General features: G+C 52.8%; 1 protein-coding gene across 9 annotated transcripts in view; it reads right to left on the bottom strand.

Annotated features, from left to right (window-relative positions):
* CHD2 (chromodomain helicase DNA binding protein 2) overlaps window positions 1-16,215 on the bottom strand; it is a 117,531-nt gene that overhangs the window by 34,484 nt on the left and 66,832 nt on the right. For 8 of the 9 annotated variants that reach the window (XR_011380526.1, XM_051835173.2, XM_070053481.1 and 5 more), the window contains 7 exons: window positions 14,075-14,224; window positions 12,947-13,095; window positions 12,022-12,118; window positions 11,558-11,650; window positions 9,729-9,899; window positions 6,703-6,878; window positions 704-745 (listed from right to left, as the gene is read on the bottom strand). Coding sequence is in view for 7 of the 9 variants with exons in the window: in XM_051835173.2 (XP_051691133.1) it covers window positions 704-745; window positions 6,703-6,878; window positions 9,729-9,899; window positions 11,558-11,650; window positions 12,022-12,118; window positions 12,947-13,095; window positions 14,075-14,224 (878 nt within the window). In the remaining 2 variants the exon portion in view is untranslated. Of the gene's footprint in view, window positions 1-703; window positions 746-6,702; window positions 6,879-9,728; window positions 9,900-11,557; window positions 11,651-12,021; window positions 12,119-12,946; window positions 13,096-14,074; window positions 14,225-16,215 lie in introns of those variants that run through there. The other variant, XR_011380527.1, reaches the window with a different exon arrangement.

Here is a 16,215-nt window from a genome sequence, read left to right as displayed (position 1 = left end):
TCGAAGGCTCATGAACTCCCTTTAGGAAGTGACTACTGGCAAGGTGAGACTAGCTCTTTACGTTTAATGTCCAAGGTACCCTGTTCATTAATAGACGACAGAATCACGAGGGGCCTCTTAGCCTGGATATTTCTGAGTCTACGGACCAGCATGCGCACAGCAACCACACATATTCTTGTGGGAGTGCTCCCTTCACGCCAGCGTGGAATGGACTATTCTTATGGGAGTGCTCCCTTCACGCCAGCGTGGAATGGACTATTCTTGTGGGAGTGCTCCCTTCACGCCAGCGTGGAATGGACTACTCTTGTGGGAGTGCTCCCTTCACGCCAGCGTGGAATGGACTACTCTTGTGGGAGTGCTCCCTTCACGCCAGCGTGGAATGGACTACTCTTGTGGGAGTGCTCCCTTCACGCCAGCGTGGAATGGACTACTCTTGTGGGAGTGCTCCCTTCACGCCAGCGTGGAATGGACATGCTGCGTCTTCCTTGTGAAGGTAACCTCTCGCAGGCACAGCCTGTCTCTATCTGTTACCCCTCTGTAGAAGGCCAGGCACAAACAAGCACACAGCATGTATGTGTTTGGAAAAAAATGTTTCTAGAAAGAAAAATGCTCCCAGTATTAGTATTCAGAGGAAAACACCACCAAGAGAACCTGCTACATGAAGAAGCAAAGGAGGAAGACATGGGACTATCACTGAGCTTACCTTTCAAGAGGGAGACCAAACTTCTTGTAAGCCTTGATGAACCTAAGAATATGACCAAAAAGTCACATTAGAAAAGAGGCTTTACAGTGGAGGATGGCCCAAGTGCTTGGGCCCCGCACCCGCATGGGAGACCAGGAGGAAGCACCTGGCTCCTGGCTTCGGAGCGGTGCAGTGCACTGGCCAAGCAGCCATTTGTGGGGTGAACCAATGGAAAAGGAAGACCTTTCTCTGACTAACTCTGCCTGTCAAAAAAAAAAAAAAAAAAAAAAGAGGCTTTAAGAGGCTTTAGCTATCTTAAGGCAAAAATATTCTGTGATGAAACGCGCACCATACAAACTGTCATAAACAGACTGGGCCCAATCCTTACAAATCAGTAGATGTTACATGTTTTTGAAACAAGGTGGTTTAAAATAATGAATGCTAAAGATCTACTCAAATTAAAGAACAACTTTGCTCCAAGCGACTCAGGATGAAACTGCTCCGAGACATAACAGAGGGCTGCACCTCCACTCCACCGCCTTAGAAGGCACAGGCTTATGGAGCCCGGGATGTAACAATGGGGGCAGGCATCCGGCCTAGAGGTCAGGACACCTGTGTCCCGCAGACAAGTGCCAGGCTCTGGCTCGGGCCCCTTCCAGCTTCCTGATGATGGCCACACAGAGAGGCAGCAGGGACGCCTCAAGGAACTGTGTTCGAGCCACTCGTGTGGCAGACCTGGACTGGGTTCTCAGCTCCCAGCTTAAGGGCATCTAAGAAGTAAATCGATGGATACACCCTGTCTCTCTGCCTCACAAACAAACAACTTTTTAAATGCAGTGAATGACTCCATCACTACAACTCGATTACGATGAAACCTGGATTGAGGTTCACTGACCCCCCCAGCCCACTTGCATCACCTGCAGTGCCTGCTGCAGTATTTTTCATTATTTTCTGGTCAGTGATCCAGCTCCAAGATTTTCTGGACCATCTCGTGCTCGCCTTTGGAATGAGGCAGAGTAAAGCAAGTAGGTCTTATTTCTTGGGGCCAGTGTGGTAGGTTAGCCCTCCACCTGCAGTGCCGGCATCCCATACGGGCACTGGTTTGTGTCCCAGCTGCTCCTCTTCCAATCCAGCTTTCTGCTAATGGCCTGGGAAAGCAGTGGAAGATGGTTCAAGTGCCTGGGACCCTGCACCTGTGTGAGAGACCTGGCTTCTGGCTTTAGGTTGGCCGAGCTCCAGCTGTTGCAGCCACGTAGGAAATTTACCAGGGGATGCAAGACCTCTCTCTCGGTCTCCCCCTCAGTCTGTAACTCTGCCTCTCAAATACATCTTTAAAAACATTTTATTAAGCAAAATTATTTTTAAAACTGGTGCTTCCTCCTGTCCAACTGTGTCTCCAACCAAAAACCCAATCTCTCCACCCCCAAGTCTCTCCCCTAAGCTGTGCCATTTGCCCTCATGCCCACAGGTCATGCCATCTGGTGCTTTCCTCTCCCCCACCCTCACAAACTCACCACTGGCATTTTCAGTAAAAATCACGTCACAACACAAAGGACATCACTGTAAAATGTCAAATCATGACAACAAGCTGGTTCATGACACAAAGAGATCTGAGGACACAGTGCCTGAACACTGAGGGAAGAGCGAGCACACGATGGTTGAGAACGTGCTCAGTGGGGCTGGCGCTGCAACACCAGCAGTCCCCATGGGAGCAGGTTCACGTCCTGGCTACTCTACTCCTGATCCAGCTCCCTGATAATGCAGCTGAGATAAGCAGCTGAAGATGGTCCAAGTCCTGAGGCCCCTGCACCCACGTGGGAGGCCCAGATGAAGCTCCTGGCTCTGGCCCAGTCCTGGCCATTGCAGCCATTTAGGGAGTGAACAAGTGGACGGAAGATCTCTCTTTCTCTAACTGTGCCATTCAAATAAATAAAATAAATCTTAAAAACAAAGAGATTGGCCCTGGGGGTTAAGCCTTGATGCTACTCTTCTCCTCTTGATACACACTGAAATGTCTGATGCACGCAGTAACACGATGCGGAGATCCACTCAGAAGTAACACTGGCGGGAGAAGCACTTCCGGAATGGTGGGATAAGGGGATTCGCAATCTGCTCCTCGACACAGCAAGAGCAGTGGACTTGTTGGAGTCGGGAATCAAACAAAGGCTTGAGGCCATCCAAGAGGCACTGACTTGTTCAAGAAAATGGCCAGTGTGGCTGATGAGTGCCCTCTGCTGCCCTAAGCGCCTTTCCCAGCCCCACGACAGCAACTACTGCTGCACTGGCGACCAGCAGCCTGGCAGCCTCTGCAGGGCTCAGCGTGGGCCTGCAGCTCCCCACAGGCCCTTCCCCAGAGAGCCGCACTATCTCATCTTGGGCCTGCCTTTATGTGAACTGACTCAGAACCCACCCGTGTGAGCAACCCTGCCCACAGTCCACCGACCGGTCAGAAACACTGGGATGCAACATCACAGCGGCTTCAGGCATCATGACCAACTGGGATAACGAGCAGTTGACCCAACACTGAAAAGGAGAACCTGGGGAAAGACATCCACAGTGCACTGCGGAGAGTTCGGACGCGGCCGAGAATACAGAAGACCATGTGTGAGCAGGTCAGTGTCCACACCAGCAAGATCTGAGAGGTCCTAACTGTGCAGTTCTGGCTGACCCTCCTTGAGGATTTGTGCCAACAGGAACGGAAGGTTAAGGCGGCGTTGTAGGCTGCCACCAAAGCACAGGAACACACCCAGCACTCACACCAAGCATGGGGACACACCCAGCACTCACACCAAGCACGGGGACACACCCAGCACTCACACCAAGCACAGGGACACACCCCAGCACTCACACCAAGCACGGGACACACCCAGCACTCACACCACGCACGGGGACACACCCAGCACTCACACCAAGCCCTGCAGACTTACAGCCAGGCTAGCCACCAGCAGCCCACGAAGCTAACAGGGCAGAGCCTGCAGACAGCATGACAAAAGCACAGATTTCACAGAACAGACCTGTAAGCCAGCAAACATGGCAAACTCTGGCTGGTGGGAGAATCTAATTTCCAGAATTGCCACATTGTATTACTTAAAATGTCCAGTTTTCAACAACAAAAAATCATGGAGCACACACACGCAAACAGAAAATGATGCACAGACGGGAAAAAAGCAGTTAACAGAAACTGCCAGGGAAGTCTCTAACCTGATCTATGAGACAGACTTTAATCAGCAGTTATAAACGTACACGAGGCCGGCGCTGCGGCTCACTAGGCTAATCCTCCACCTTGCAGCACCGGCACACCGGGTTCTAGTAGCGGTTGCCCCTCTTCCAGGCCAGCTCTCTGCTGTGGCCAGGGAGTGCAGTGGAGGATGGCCCAGGTGCTTGGGCCCTGCACCCCATGGGAGACCAGGAGAAGCACCTGGCTCCTGCCTTCGGATCAGCGTGGTGTGCCGGCCGCAGCGCGCTAGCCGCAGCAGCCATTGGAGGGTGAACCAACGGCAAAAGGAAGACCTTTCTCTCTGTCTCTCTCTCTCACTGTCCACTCTGCCTGTCAAAAAAAAAAAAAACAAAAAAACAAAAAAAAAACAAAAAACAAAACAAAACAAAACAAAAAAAAAACCACAACCCTACACGAGAACGGCACAGTGAGTAGGCTGCTGCTGTGACGCTGGCAGCCCACACGGAAGCGGCTGCCCTGCTTCTGGTCCGGCTTCCCACCAATGCTCCTGGGAAGGCACAGACGATGGCTGCTGGTTTCAGCCAGGCCCTGGCTGTTACAGTTATTGAGAGTGAACCAGTGGATAGAGTATCTCTCAGATCTTTGTCTCTCCCTCTCTTTTGATGCCCCGTCTTTAAATAAAAAAAATTAAATCTTGGGGCCAGTGTCATGGCTCACTTGGCTAATCCTCTGCCTGCGGTGCCGGCACCCCATATGGGCACCGGGTTCTAGTCCCGGCTGCTCCTCTTCCAGTCCAGCTCTCTGCTGTGGCCCGAGAGGGCAGTAGAGGATGGCCAAGTGCTTGGGCGCCTGCACCCATGTGGGAGACCAGTCAGAAGCACCTGGCTCCTGGCTTCAGATCGGCACAGCACCAGCTGCGGCGGCCATTGGAGGGTGAACCAACAGAAGGAAGACCCTTCTCTCTGTCTCTCACTGTCTAACTCTGCCTGTCAAAATAAATAATAAAAATTAAAACAAAATTTAAATCTTAAAGACAAAGAACGAAAACTACCCTTCAAAAATGCAAGAGAAACTAACACATTGCCAAATAAACAAGAGAGAGTTGGTTACTAGGAGACCTGTCTCCAGCTCTTTCCCCAGTAACTGACATGAATCAGGGACTCAAAGCCACATGAAGAAACAAGAGCCCTCAAGAATAAAGACAGCATAACTGCGCTCTTGCAGGTAACCCTTCTCCTCTGTGACTTTAAAAGACAACTACTTACAGCAGTAAATATCAATTATGAAGATGTGAGCTGTGTGGTAACAGCACAAAGCAGGAACTACAAATGGAGTTTATATAAACTTTCTAGGAACCATTGAAATTAGGTTGGTATTAATCCAAAGTACACTGCCCTAAATTTAAAAAGTTTCTTGTAACCTTCAGGGATTGTAACCACCAAGAAAATAACTTAAAAATAAGAAACTGTGAGATAATTACAATGTCACACGAAACCATATTTATTTAACACAAAAGGGGGCAATAAATGAAAACTGCAGGAACAAAGGACACATGACCGAGAAAACAAAAAGCAAAACAGATGTATATCCTTCCTTATCAATAAAACTAAATGCAAAGGATTAAAGAACCGAAAAGACAGAGATTAGCAGAAAGCATTTATTTTGTAAAAAATGATCCAACTATATGCTGCCCACAAGAGACACAAGTTACATTTAACTACACAAATTAGTTGAAATAAAAAGGTGAAAAAAGACACTACCTTTTTGATTTGAACCACCACAAAGAGGGCTGAAGTGGCTACACTAATATCAGGCTAAAAAAGTTGACAAAGACATCTTATCATGAGCTAAAGAAGACCTGCCAGTTCTAAACATGCCGTCAGCAACGGCCCCAAAACAGAGAGCGAACATTGACGGCACCGAAGGGATAGACACTACGACAACGGTCAACATTCCACGGCCCACAACGGACAGAATCAGACTGACCTGACACTAACAGCTTTCTATGGAAACTTCTGCCCAACAGCAGAAAAAAATTTTCCAGAATAACACTGGGGGTAGGGAGCAAGAGAAGGTAGAATAGCACAGTGTTCAGATGGCAAGTGTGAAGGGGGGATACAAACTCCGGTCTGCGTGTGGACACAGAGGCTACACTCTGGTCTGCGTGTGGACACAGAGGCTGCGCTCTGTCTGCGTGTGGACACAGAGGCTACGCTCTGGTCTGTCATCTGTGTGTGGACACAGAGGCTGTGCTCTGGTGTGTGTGTGGACACAAATGCTATCCGCTGGTCTGTGTGTGTACAGAGGCTGCGCAGGTGTGTGTACAGGAACATGGAAACTAGGAAAAAATGATTTGAAAACAGCAATTTTAGAACTCCTGATAGAGGGCAAGGGGTGCAAGCTAAACACCAACAGCTGTGGGATAAACCCCGATACACAGCAAGCCCCAAAATGTACTACAAGCGGGAGAAACAGTGGCAACGACGTCACGTACACTGCCACAGCGGACAGGGGACCATCGAACTGCAGTCCCCAGAACCAGCTCCAAGGAGGATGGGCTGGGCAGAGGGAGGGAGAGGCGGTAAGGGCAGCCTCACACTCAGCACCTCTGCATTTCATGTTTACACTGCTTCCTGTTTCGACTCTCCCCTTGCCTGGACTATGAGAAGAATGTTCTGAACGGGGGTGGGGTGGGAAACAGGAGATGAGAGCTCCACCCGGAGCACCGTGCAGGAGACGCCCGAAGGTCTGGGCGCAATCCAGCTCCCCCGCCCACTCGAACACTCGCCTCCATCCACCCCTCAGAGACGTCAGGCCCCGAGCTCAGCTCAGCCCCACCAACCTTCGGATCTCGGCGTCCGTGAACCCTTCCACGAGGTCCTTGCGCACACTCCGGGGGCGCCCTCTGCGCTTGGGCTTCTTGTCGTCATCAGAGTCGTCCGTCTCGCTCTCTGAAGCGGAGGACCTCTGGGCCTGCCTCTTAGACTCCGTATCGGAGTCACTGTCGTTCGTCTGAGCCTGCAACGCAGGGAGGCAGGGTCACACTGCGGCAAGCGCCAGGTCCAGGGGGGCGAAGGACGGAGACCAGCCAGCCTCACAATCCAGTGCTCCGAGCCCTCACCACCTCCGACACAACTATCTTCCTTCCTCACACAGGAGGCCGGCGCCACGGAATGAAGGAAAATCTGCCAGGTGTTTTGATAACATCCACTGTAAAACAGGTTCATGCGGACTTCCTTTGGCTTTTATGTCTATTTTCTCACGTGTAAAATGGGGATAAAAGTACCAACGACACAGGGTTGTCAAGATGAAGTGACTCAGTGAGGGTGAACACAGAGAACGGGCTGGGCACGCAGTCGAGAGCTCGCCCATGGCCGCTGGTATCGCCTACACTGACTTTGTTACCTGCATATGTGAGTCTCCTGTCTCCTACAAAGCAGGTAAGAAAACTTGTTCTACCTACAAAAACGCTGTTGCAAAAACCAAGTCACACAGTGGCTGTGATGGTGCCCAATAAGCTGTGGAACCTGTGTACGTTTCCTCAGTATTTGTACCAAGAGCTGTGAGCATTTACAAACAAAAAGAGGTTCCACTATGAAAGTTAAAGGCAGTGGCAATTAGAACCAAATTGCTAGGGTTCCTGATTCTAATCGCAAAGGCAAAATGCCAACTTCTGTCAAGGCCTCATCACACACAGCCATCTTGCAAAGACCAAGTCCAGGGCCTTGCAGGCATGTTCCTCCATTTCCCACGGCATCACTCTGCCCGGGGGGCAAAAACCCACCAGGCCCCTTTCCCTCAGCTAGGCGTGTCCCTGTTTCTCATCGGCTGGGCCCCCTTTCTCTCAGCTAGGCGTGTCCCTGTCTCTCATCGGCTGGGCCCCCTTTCTCTCAGCTAGGCGTGTCTCTGTCTCTCATCGGCTGGGTCCCCTTTCTCTCAGCTAGGCGTGTCTCTGTCTCTCATCGGCTGGGTCCCCTGTCTCTCAGCTAGGCGTGTCCCTGTCTCTCATCGGCTGGGCCCCCTTTCTCTCAGCTAGGCGTGTCTCTGTCTCTCATCGGCTGGGTCCCCTGTCTCTCAGCTAGGCGTGTCCCTGTCTCTCATCGGCTGGGCCCCCTTTCTCTCAGCTAGGCGTGTCTCTGTCTCTCATCGGCTGGGCCCCCTTTCTCTCAGCTAGGCGTGTCCCTGTCTCTCATCGGCTGGGCCCCCTGTCTCTCAGCTAGGCGTGTCCCTGTCTCTCATCGGCTGGGCCCCCTTTCTCTTAGCCTAGGCGTGTCTCTGTCTCTCATCGGCTGGGCCCCCTTTCTCTTAGCCTAGGCGTGTCCCTGTCTCTCATTGGCTGGGCCCCCTTTCTCTTAGCCTAGGCGTGTCCCTGTCTCTCATCGGCTGGGTCCCCTGTCTCTCAGCTAGGCGTGTCCCTGTCTCTCATCGGCTGGGCCCCCTTTCTCTCAGCTAGGCGTGTCTCTGTCTCTCATCGGCTGGGTCCCCTTTCTCTCAGCTAGGCGTGTCTCTGTCTCTCATCGGCTGGGTCCCCTGTCTCTCAGCTAGGCGTGTCCCTGTCTCTCATCGGCTGGGTCCCCTGTCTCTCAGCTAGGCGTGTCCCTGTTTCTCATCGGCTGGGCCCCCTTTCTCTCAGCTAGGCGTGTCTCTGTCTCTCATCGGCTGGGTCCCCTGTCTCTCAGCTAGGCGTGTCCCTGTCTCTCATCGGCTGGGCCCCCTTTCTCTCAGCTAGGCGTGTCCCTGTCTCTCATCGGCTGGGTCCCCTGTCTCTCAGCTAGGCGTGTCCCTGTCTCTCATCGGCTGGGTCCCCTTTCTCTCAGCTAGGCGTGTCCCTGTCTCTCATCGGCTGGGCCCCCTTTCTCTCAGCTAGGCGTGTCCCTGTCTCTCATCGGCTGGGCCCCCTTTCTCTCAGCTAGGCGTGTCCCTGTCTCTCATCGGCTGGGCCCCCTTTCTCTCAGCTAGGCGTGTCCCTGTCTCTCATCGGCTGGGCCCCCTTTCTCTTAGCTAGGCGTGTCCCTGTCTCTCATCGGCTGGGCCCCCTTTCTCTTAGCCTAGGCGTGTCCCTGTCTCTCATCGGCTGGGCCCCCTTTCTCTTAGCCTAGGCGTGTCCCTGTCTCTCATCGGCTGGGCCCCCTTTCTCTTAGCCTAGGCGTGTCCCTGTCTCTCATCGGCTGGGCCCCCTTTCTCTCAGCTAGGCGTGTCCCTGTCTCTCATCGGCTGGGCCCCCTTTCTCTCAGCTAGGCGTGTCCCTGTCTCTCATTGGCTGGGCCCCCTTTCTCTTAGCCTAGGCGTGTCCCTGTCTCTCATCTGCTGGGTCCCCTTTCTCTCAGCTAGGCGTGTCCCTGTCTCTCATCGGCTGGGTCCCCTGTCTCTCAGCTAGGCGTGTCCCTGTCTCTCATCGGCTGGGCCCCCTTTCTCTCAGCTAGGCGTGTCTCTGTCTCTCATCGGCTGGGTCCCCTTTCTCTCAGCTAGGCGTGTCTCTGTCTCTCATCGGCTGGGTCCCCTGTCTCTCAGCTAGGCGTGTCCCTGTCTCTCATCGGCTGGGTCCCCTGTCTCTCAGCTAGGCGTGTCCCTGTTTCTCATCGGCTGGGCCCCCTTTCTCTCAGCTAGGCGTGTCTCTGTCTCTCATCGGCTGGGTCCCCTGTCTCTCAGCTAGGCGTGTCCCTGTCTCTCATCGGCTGGGCCCCCTTTCTCTCAGCTAGGCGTGTCCCTGTCTCTCATCGGCTGGGCCCCCTTTCTCTCAGCTAGGCGTGTCCCTGTCTCTCATCGGCTGGGCCCCCTTTCTCTCAGCTAGGCGTGTCTCTGTCTCTCATCGGCTGGGCCCCCTTTCTCTCAGCTAGGCGTGTCCCTGTCTCTCATCTGCTGGGTCACCTTCTTGGTGGAACTCCGAATGCGAGGCAGCATGTAGATTTCTTCCAGCTCCTTCTGCCGCTCCTCCTCTTCCACTTTCTTCCTCTGCTCCTCGGGAATGATCTCATCCCAGTCCTTGTGAGGACGCTCCTCCAGCTCTTCTTCATCTTCCATCGTTGCAAAGTTGGCAACCTTAAAACAAACGAACCCATCGTCAGACTGCTATCTCCCTCTTTCCAAACTCTGCTGAAACACCAACTCGCCAGGGCTTTTTCTGACGCGAGACACTGTGAACAGGACTCCTGTGATGTTACAGAACCAGAGAATCACTTTCCCACTCAGCTTCCTTTACTCCACCCAAACCCAATCTGCCAAACCCTCAAGTTCACCAGAAATTTTACCAAAAAGGAAGGAAACAGAAACAAACTAAAGGCTTTAAGATTTATTTAATCTATATTTTACCTAGGAAATTTTAATTTAGACAAAATGTTCAATACCTAATAACAATCCAGGACAATCTTACATTTCTATAATAGTTACTGAGCAGCATTCATTTGAAACAGTGTGTATCATCCATCCAACACGTTAACAAGTTAAGTTAACAAGTTAAGTTACCTAAGGATTTCATATGCTCAAAGGCACACTTTAGTCTCAGGAATAAAAATGAAAGCATAAAATGGAAAAAACTTTAAACAAACTTGAAAAAATATTCTATTACTTTCACATTAAATTCTATTTACCGGCCGGCGCCGCAGGTCACTAGGCCAATCCTTCGCCTTGCGGCCCCAGCACCCCGGGTTCTAGTCCCGGTTGGGGCGCCGGATTCTGTCCCGGTTGCCCCTCTTCCAGGCCAGCTCTCTGCTGTGGCCCGGGAGTGCAGTGGAGGATGGCCCAAGTGCTTTGGCCCTGCACCCCATGGGAGACCAGGAAAAGCACCTGGCTCCTGCCATCAGATCAGCACGGTGCACCAGCTACAGCGCGCCGGCCGCAACGGCCATTGGAGGGTGAACCAACGGCAAAGGAAGACCTTTCTCTCTGTCTCTCTCTCTCACTGTCCACTCTGCCTGTCAAAAACAAAAACAAAAACAAAAAACAACCGTGCAGAAATGCTGAAAAGTGATACAAATATGCTTATGTTGCTGATTCATACAATTAGACATTCAACTTTGTAGATATATTTTTAAAATTTTTTTAAAGATTTATTTTATTTGTTTGAAAGGCAAGTTAGAGATAGAGAGAGGGAAAGATAAGAGAGATGATATTCCATCCACTGGCTCACTCCCAAAATGGCTGCAATGGCCGGGACTGGGCCAGGTCTCGGGCCATATTCCACTGCCTTCCCAGGCTCATTAGCAGGGAGCTGCATAGGAAGCAGAGCAGCCAGGACTTGAACTAGCGCCCATATGGGATGCTGGCACTGCAGGCAGCAGCCAAACCCATCATACCACAATGGCATCCCCTTTATATATGTAGTGTGTGTGCGTGTACATGAAAGGCAGAGACACAAAACACAAAAGTACAGAGACCTTCTATCCACTCGTCTACTGCCCAAGTGCCTGCAACCCCAGGGCTGGGCCGGGCCAGGCTGAAGCCTGGCACTGCAATACGGGAGGTGGGTATCCCACGCAACACCTCAGGGTTCTCCTGTTCTCCACACAGCCTGCTGGACCCCCAGTCCCAGCCCCCTTCCACCAACACAAGGCTGGCTGGCCCACCCAGAACCACACTCACGACATACTTGTATCCCAGAAATGGCTGAGTTCAGGTAAAGGACAAGGCAGCGCCTAGCAGAGACAGCGCACAGACACCGGCAAGGATTAAGAAATGAATGGATGCGGAGGCCCTCCCACCTTAAACTGGGACAGAAGCTCATCAGTAGCGCTCGTCGACACTTCATTCTCTCTGGTTTCAGCCAAGCGTAAAATTTCATCTATATCCATTTCCTGAAAGAATAAAAGCAACACAAATGTGGTTTAAGAAAACGATCGACAGTCAGCATTTACTGGAAACGTTCGATGCACTGAACTGAGCCTCCTCTCCATCGCGTGCCACACCCTCCGCACCGCATGCTACAGGCTGCTGTGGAAGCCAGCGGGCGACAACTCAGCCCTCCTAAGAAGTAACACTGGCGGGCAGGGCACAACAGGATCCACAAATGCCTATTCATTCTTTCCCATTAGGTAAGAGCTTTCAGGTGCATAAGAAGACAGCACAAACTCCACCCTTCAGGTAACTCGTTTATGGAAGTCTCAGACGCAGAACCTGGACTCCCCAGGTGGCGCCTTCCAGTGAAAACTCTCCCCGCTGGCGGTACCTGCGGCTCCGACTCCTCCCCTTCCAGCTCTTTGAAGAGATCCTCTGCTCCAAATTTCAAAATGGCTGTCAGCTCTTCTTTGTTGAAAGGATTTGAGCTGTAGAAGCAAACGCAGCTGTAACGTCCAGTGACTCCTGAGGAGTTCCACTTCAGAACACCTGTCCTCCATCAAGGGTCAAGTGACTGGAGAAAGCGGAGTTCCTCCCAAAGAAAACAGGTCTCGCAGCGCTCCACTGTTCATCAGTGTCAGCCTGCGGCAGGAGCGCTGACCGGGCAGAGGGCTAGAAAGTCCATCCCTGTCCTGTGCTGGCCCAGGGACGGCTCAGCAGGAACAAGGAGCACAGCACCACCAACGCAGGTCTCAGCCCCGGACTCAGAACGCGACCGAGAACGTTCGGCCTTCTCACCTCCGGTCCACGGGAGAGAGCTTTTCTCGCTGAGGCTCTTGCTGAATGAGTTATGGGAATGCATTCTGCTGGGGAAAGCGCACCTGAACCCACCGGGAACCCACTCCCAGCTCCTCAGCACAGGAACCCCATGCAGGAATGGCTGGATCCTCCTAAAGCCAACGGAACCTTCGCTGCTTTCCTTCTCTACTCTCAGGGTCAATGGGGAAAAAAAAAAAAAAACCTCCACAGAGAACTGTTACTGACAGAAAAACAACAGCCTGGTGGATACCCCTTGCAGAGAAGTCAAAGATGACACCTGGCTGAAACCTAACACACATCCCTGTGCGGCCACTGCGCACAGGTCCCACAGGAAGTCAAATCCAAGGCCCGGGAGAGCCCAGCGGCAGCCGGCTGACAGGCAACCAAAGGAGGAACCAGGACGGCAAAGGGAGGGAAAACGCCATCCTCCTGTGGCTGCTGTCAAACACGGCCACGAACCCACCCCACGCGCCCCCTCCCCCTCTCCTGGCCCTTACTTGGACCTCCCCGAGTTGTTCTCCAGGACGGTGCGCCCAGTGGTGTCCATGCGCTGAATCACCAGGTGGTCCAATACCATCTTCTTTTTGGCGCGTTCTATGATCTCTTCCTCCACAGTCCCCTTCGTGACTAACCGGTAAATATTCACCTGCAGGGGAAGGAGCGTTTTGCTTAGGCCTGATGGCAAATGAAACGGAGAATGCTACCTGCGTCAAACCGAAAGGGGAAGGGACGGCAAGGCGCGCCCCTCGGGCACAGCCGACTGGGGGCCCCCATCCCGGGCCGCTCGGGCACACACACACTCCCTCCTGCGTCCGAAACATCCAAACGAAGCTGCCCTGAGGGTGCTGTCCCGCCTAATTCCATTTTTAAGTTCTCATTTATTTCCATTTTCTTTGAAAGACACAGAGATATCTATCCCTTAGTTCACTGTCCAATGCCTGCAACAGGACTGGGCCAGAAAGAAGCAGGAGCCAGGAACTCAACCCAGGTCTCCCATGTGGGCAGCACCCAAGCACCTGAGCCACCATTCGCTGCCGTCCAAGGTACCCAGAAGCAGGACGCCGGAACAGGAAGCAGGGTCAGGACTCAAATCCAGGCCCTTCAGTGTGGGAAGCGGGCATCCCAAGTGGTATCCTAACCGCACGCCAAATGCCTTCCCTACAGGCTTGTTTGAATTTTAAAAATTTTGCTGAGTTTCCTTGACAGAAAATTTTCACAGAAACTGAATCTTTGGCCAAATACAAAAAGTGTAAGTTATCCACGACTGGAGCAGACTTGTGATTCACACAGAAAAGAAACCAGTGTGCGGTTTTCCAGCACACCCCAATGCTAACAACGTCACGTAAATAGAGACCACTACGAAGTCAGAATATTTAACAACTGCACTTAAAACAGAGGAAAAGGCTCACGTCTAAGTCTCTGCATCACACTGGTGGCGCACTCTTCAGAGACCGAAGTCCCTTCAGAGGTTCTGCCTGGCCACACGCAGCTTCCCTTCTCCCGACTACTTAATCAGCAGAAACTGACACATGGGGGAAATAGAACAGGCCGAGGGGGTCTACAGAGCATTTTACAAACCCTGAAAGGACACCGACCCCACAGCCCCACACCCACATTCCGCTGACCTGCTTCTTCTGACCAATCCTATGGGCCCGGGCTTGCGCCTGCAAGTCGTTCTGGGGGTTCCAGTCGGAGTCGAAGATGACGACAGTGTCCGCAGATGCCAAATTGATTCCCAAGCCACCAGCCCTTGTGGACAGCAGGAAGCAGAAGTCCTGTACACGATGCACAACAACACACTGCGTTATGCACAGGCCTCCCAGAAACAGGCTCACAGTCCAACAACCCCTGCAGGTGTGAAGGTGAGTGAGAGACGATGGATGCACAGACCTTATGGAGGCTGACAGAAGGTCAGGAATTTGATGGCAGAGGGAACTTTCATTTGATGAAGAGGAAGAATCAGTGCAATGAACAGAATCCAAAAAGGCAAGGGGAGCGACAGAATTAGTGCTAACTCCTGGCTGAAGCCAGTATCTAAGAAGTCAACTCCTCAAAACACCACGTAATAACCCTGGGGATGGGCCGGCGCCGTGGCTCACTTGGTTAATCCTCCACCTGCGGCGCTGGCAACCCATATGGGCGCCGGGTTCTAGTCCTGGTTGCTCCTCTTCCAAGTCCAGCTCTCTGCTGTGGCCCAGGAAGGCAGTGGAGGACGGCCCAGGTGCTTGGGCCCTGCACCCGCATGGGAGACCAGGAGGAGGCGCCTGGCTCCTGGCTTTGGATCGGCACAGCGCCAGCCATGGCAGCCATTTGGGGAGTGAACCAATGGAAGGAAGACCTTCCTCTCTGTCTCTCTCTCTCACTGTCTGTAACTCTACCTGTCTAATAAAAAAACAAAAACAAAACAAAAAAAACCCTGGGGATCATTCCAGCAGGTGGCTGATTTTCTGAGGATAGGCAGATGATGCCACGGATGGCAGTTGGCACAGCAAGGACATCTGATGACGTAAGCGTCCATCCATCTGTCAGGCTGCTGAGAAGCGCAGCCACACCGCACTCAGCAAGTCCCACGGTGGAGCTGCTGGGTGGCAGAGAGCAGGCCACGGCCTGGCACAGACCCAGGCGCTGACAGCTCCAGTGTCCACAGCAGCTCAGACTGGGCAGGCATGGTACACCTGCCTGACTCAGAGTTCAGAAAAATATGTGGGCAGGTGGAAAGACATAATCAAACAATGGATACCAAAAAGTTGTATTTTCAGAGAATTTGATTATGTCAAAAGCTAATGCCTCACTCACCACTCCAGGAACTGGGTACCATCTTACTAAGTGGACATATTTAACAGAGACACACAGGACACATGTGACGGAAAGGTCTCCACGTTCTAACCAGAGGTCACAGTCAACAGCCCTGTGCCTCACACACACACAGAGCCATGTGCTGAGACACAGCCCTGTGCCTCACACACACACAGAGCCACCTGCTGAGACACAGCCCTGTGCCTCACACACACACAGAGCCATCTGCTGAGACACCGCCCTGTGCCTCACACACACACACACAGAGCCATCTGCTGAGACACCGCCCTGTGCCTCACACACACAGAGCCATCTGCTGAGACACCGCCCTGTGCCTCACACACACACACAGAGCCATCTGCTGAGACACCGCCCTGTGCCTCACACACACAGAGCCATCTGCTGAGACACAGCCCTGTGCCTCACACACACACACAGAGCCATCTGCTGAGACACAGCCCTGTGCCTCACACACACACAGAGCCATGTGCTGAGACACCGCCCTGTGCCTCACACACACACAGAGCCACCTGCCGAGACACAGCCCTGTGCCTCACACACACACAGAGCCATCTGCTGAGACACAGCCCTGTGCCTCACACACACACAGAGCCATGTGCTGAGACACAGCCCTGTGCCTCACACACACACACAGAGCCATCTGCTGAGACCCCGCCCTGTGCCTCACACACACACAGAGCCATCTGCTGAGACACCGCCCTGTGCCTCACACACACACACAGAGCCATCTGCTGAGACACAGCCCTGTGCCTCAGACACACACAGAACCATCTGCTGAGACACCGCCCTGTGCCTCACACACACACACAGAGCCATCTGCTGAGACACAGCCCTGTGCCTCACACACACACAGAGCCATGTGCTGAGACACCGCCCTGTGCCTCACACACACACAGAGCCACCTGCCGAGACACAGCCCTGTGCCTCACACACACACAGAGCCATCTGC

The sequence above is a fragment of the Oryctolagus cuniculus genome, chromosome 12 (assembly GCF_964237555.1).
Source record: "Oryctolagus cuniculus chromosome 12, mOryCun1.1, whole genome shotgun sequence".
In the NCBI taxonomy this organism is placed as follows: domain Eukaryota; kingdom Metazoa; phylum Chordata; class Mammalia; order Lagomorpha; family Leporidae; genus Oryctolagus; species Oryctolagus cuniculus.
The sequence above is the reverse complement of the archived record's forward strand: the minus strand, read 5'-3'. Positions and strand labels throughout refer to the sequence as shown.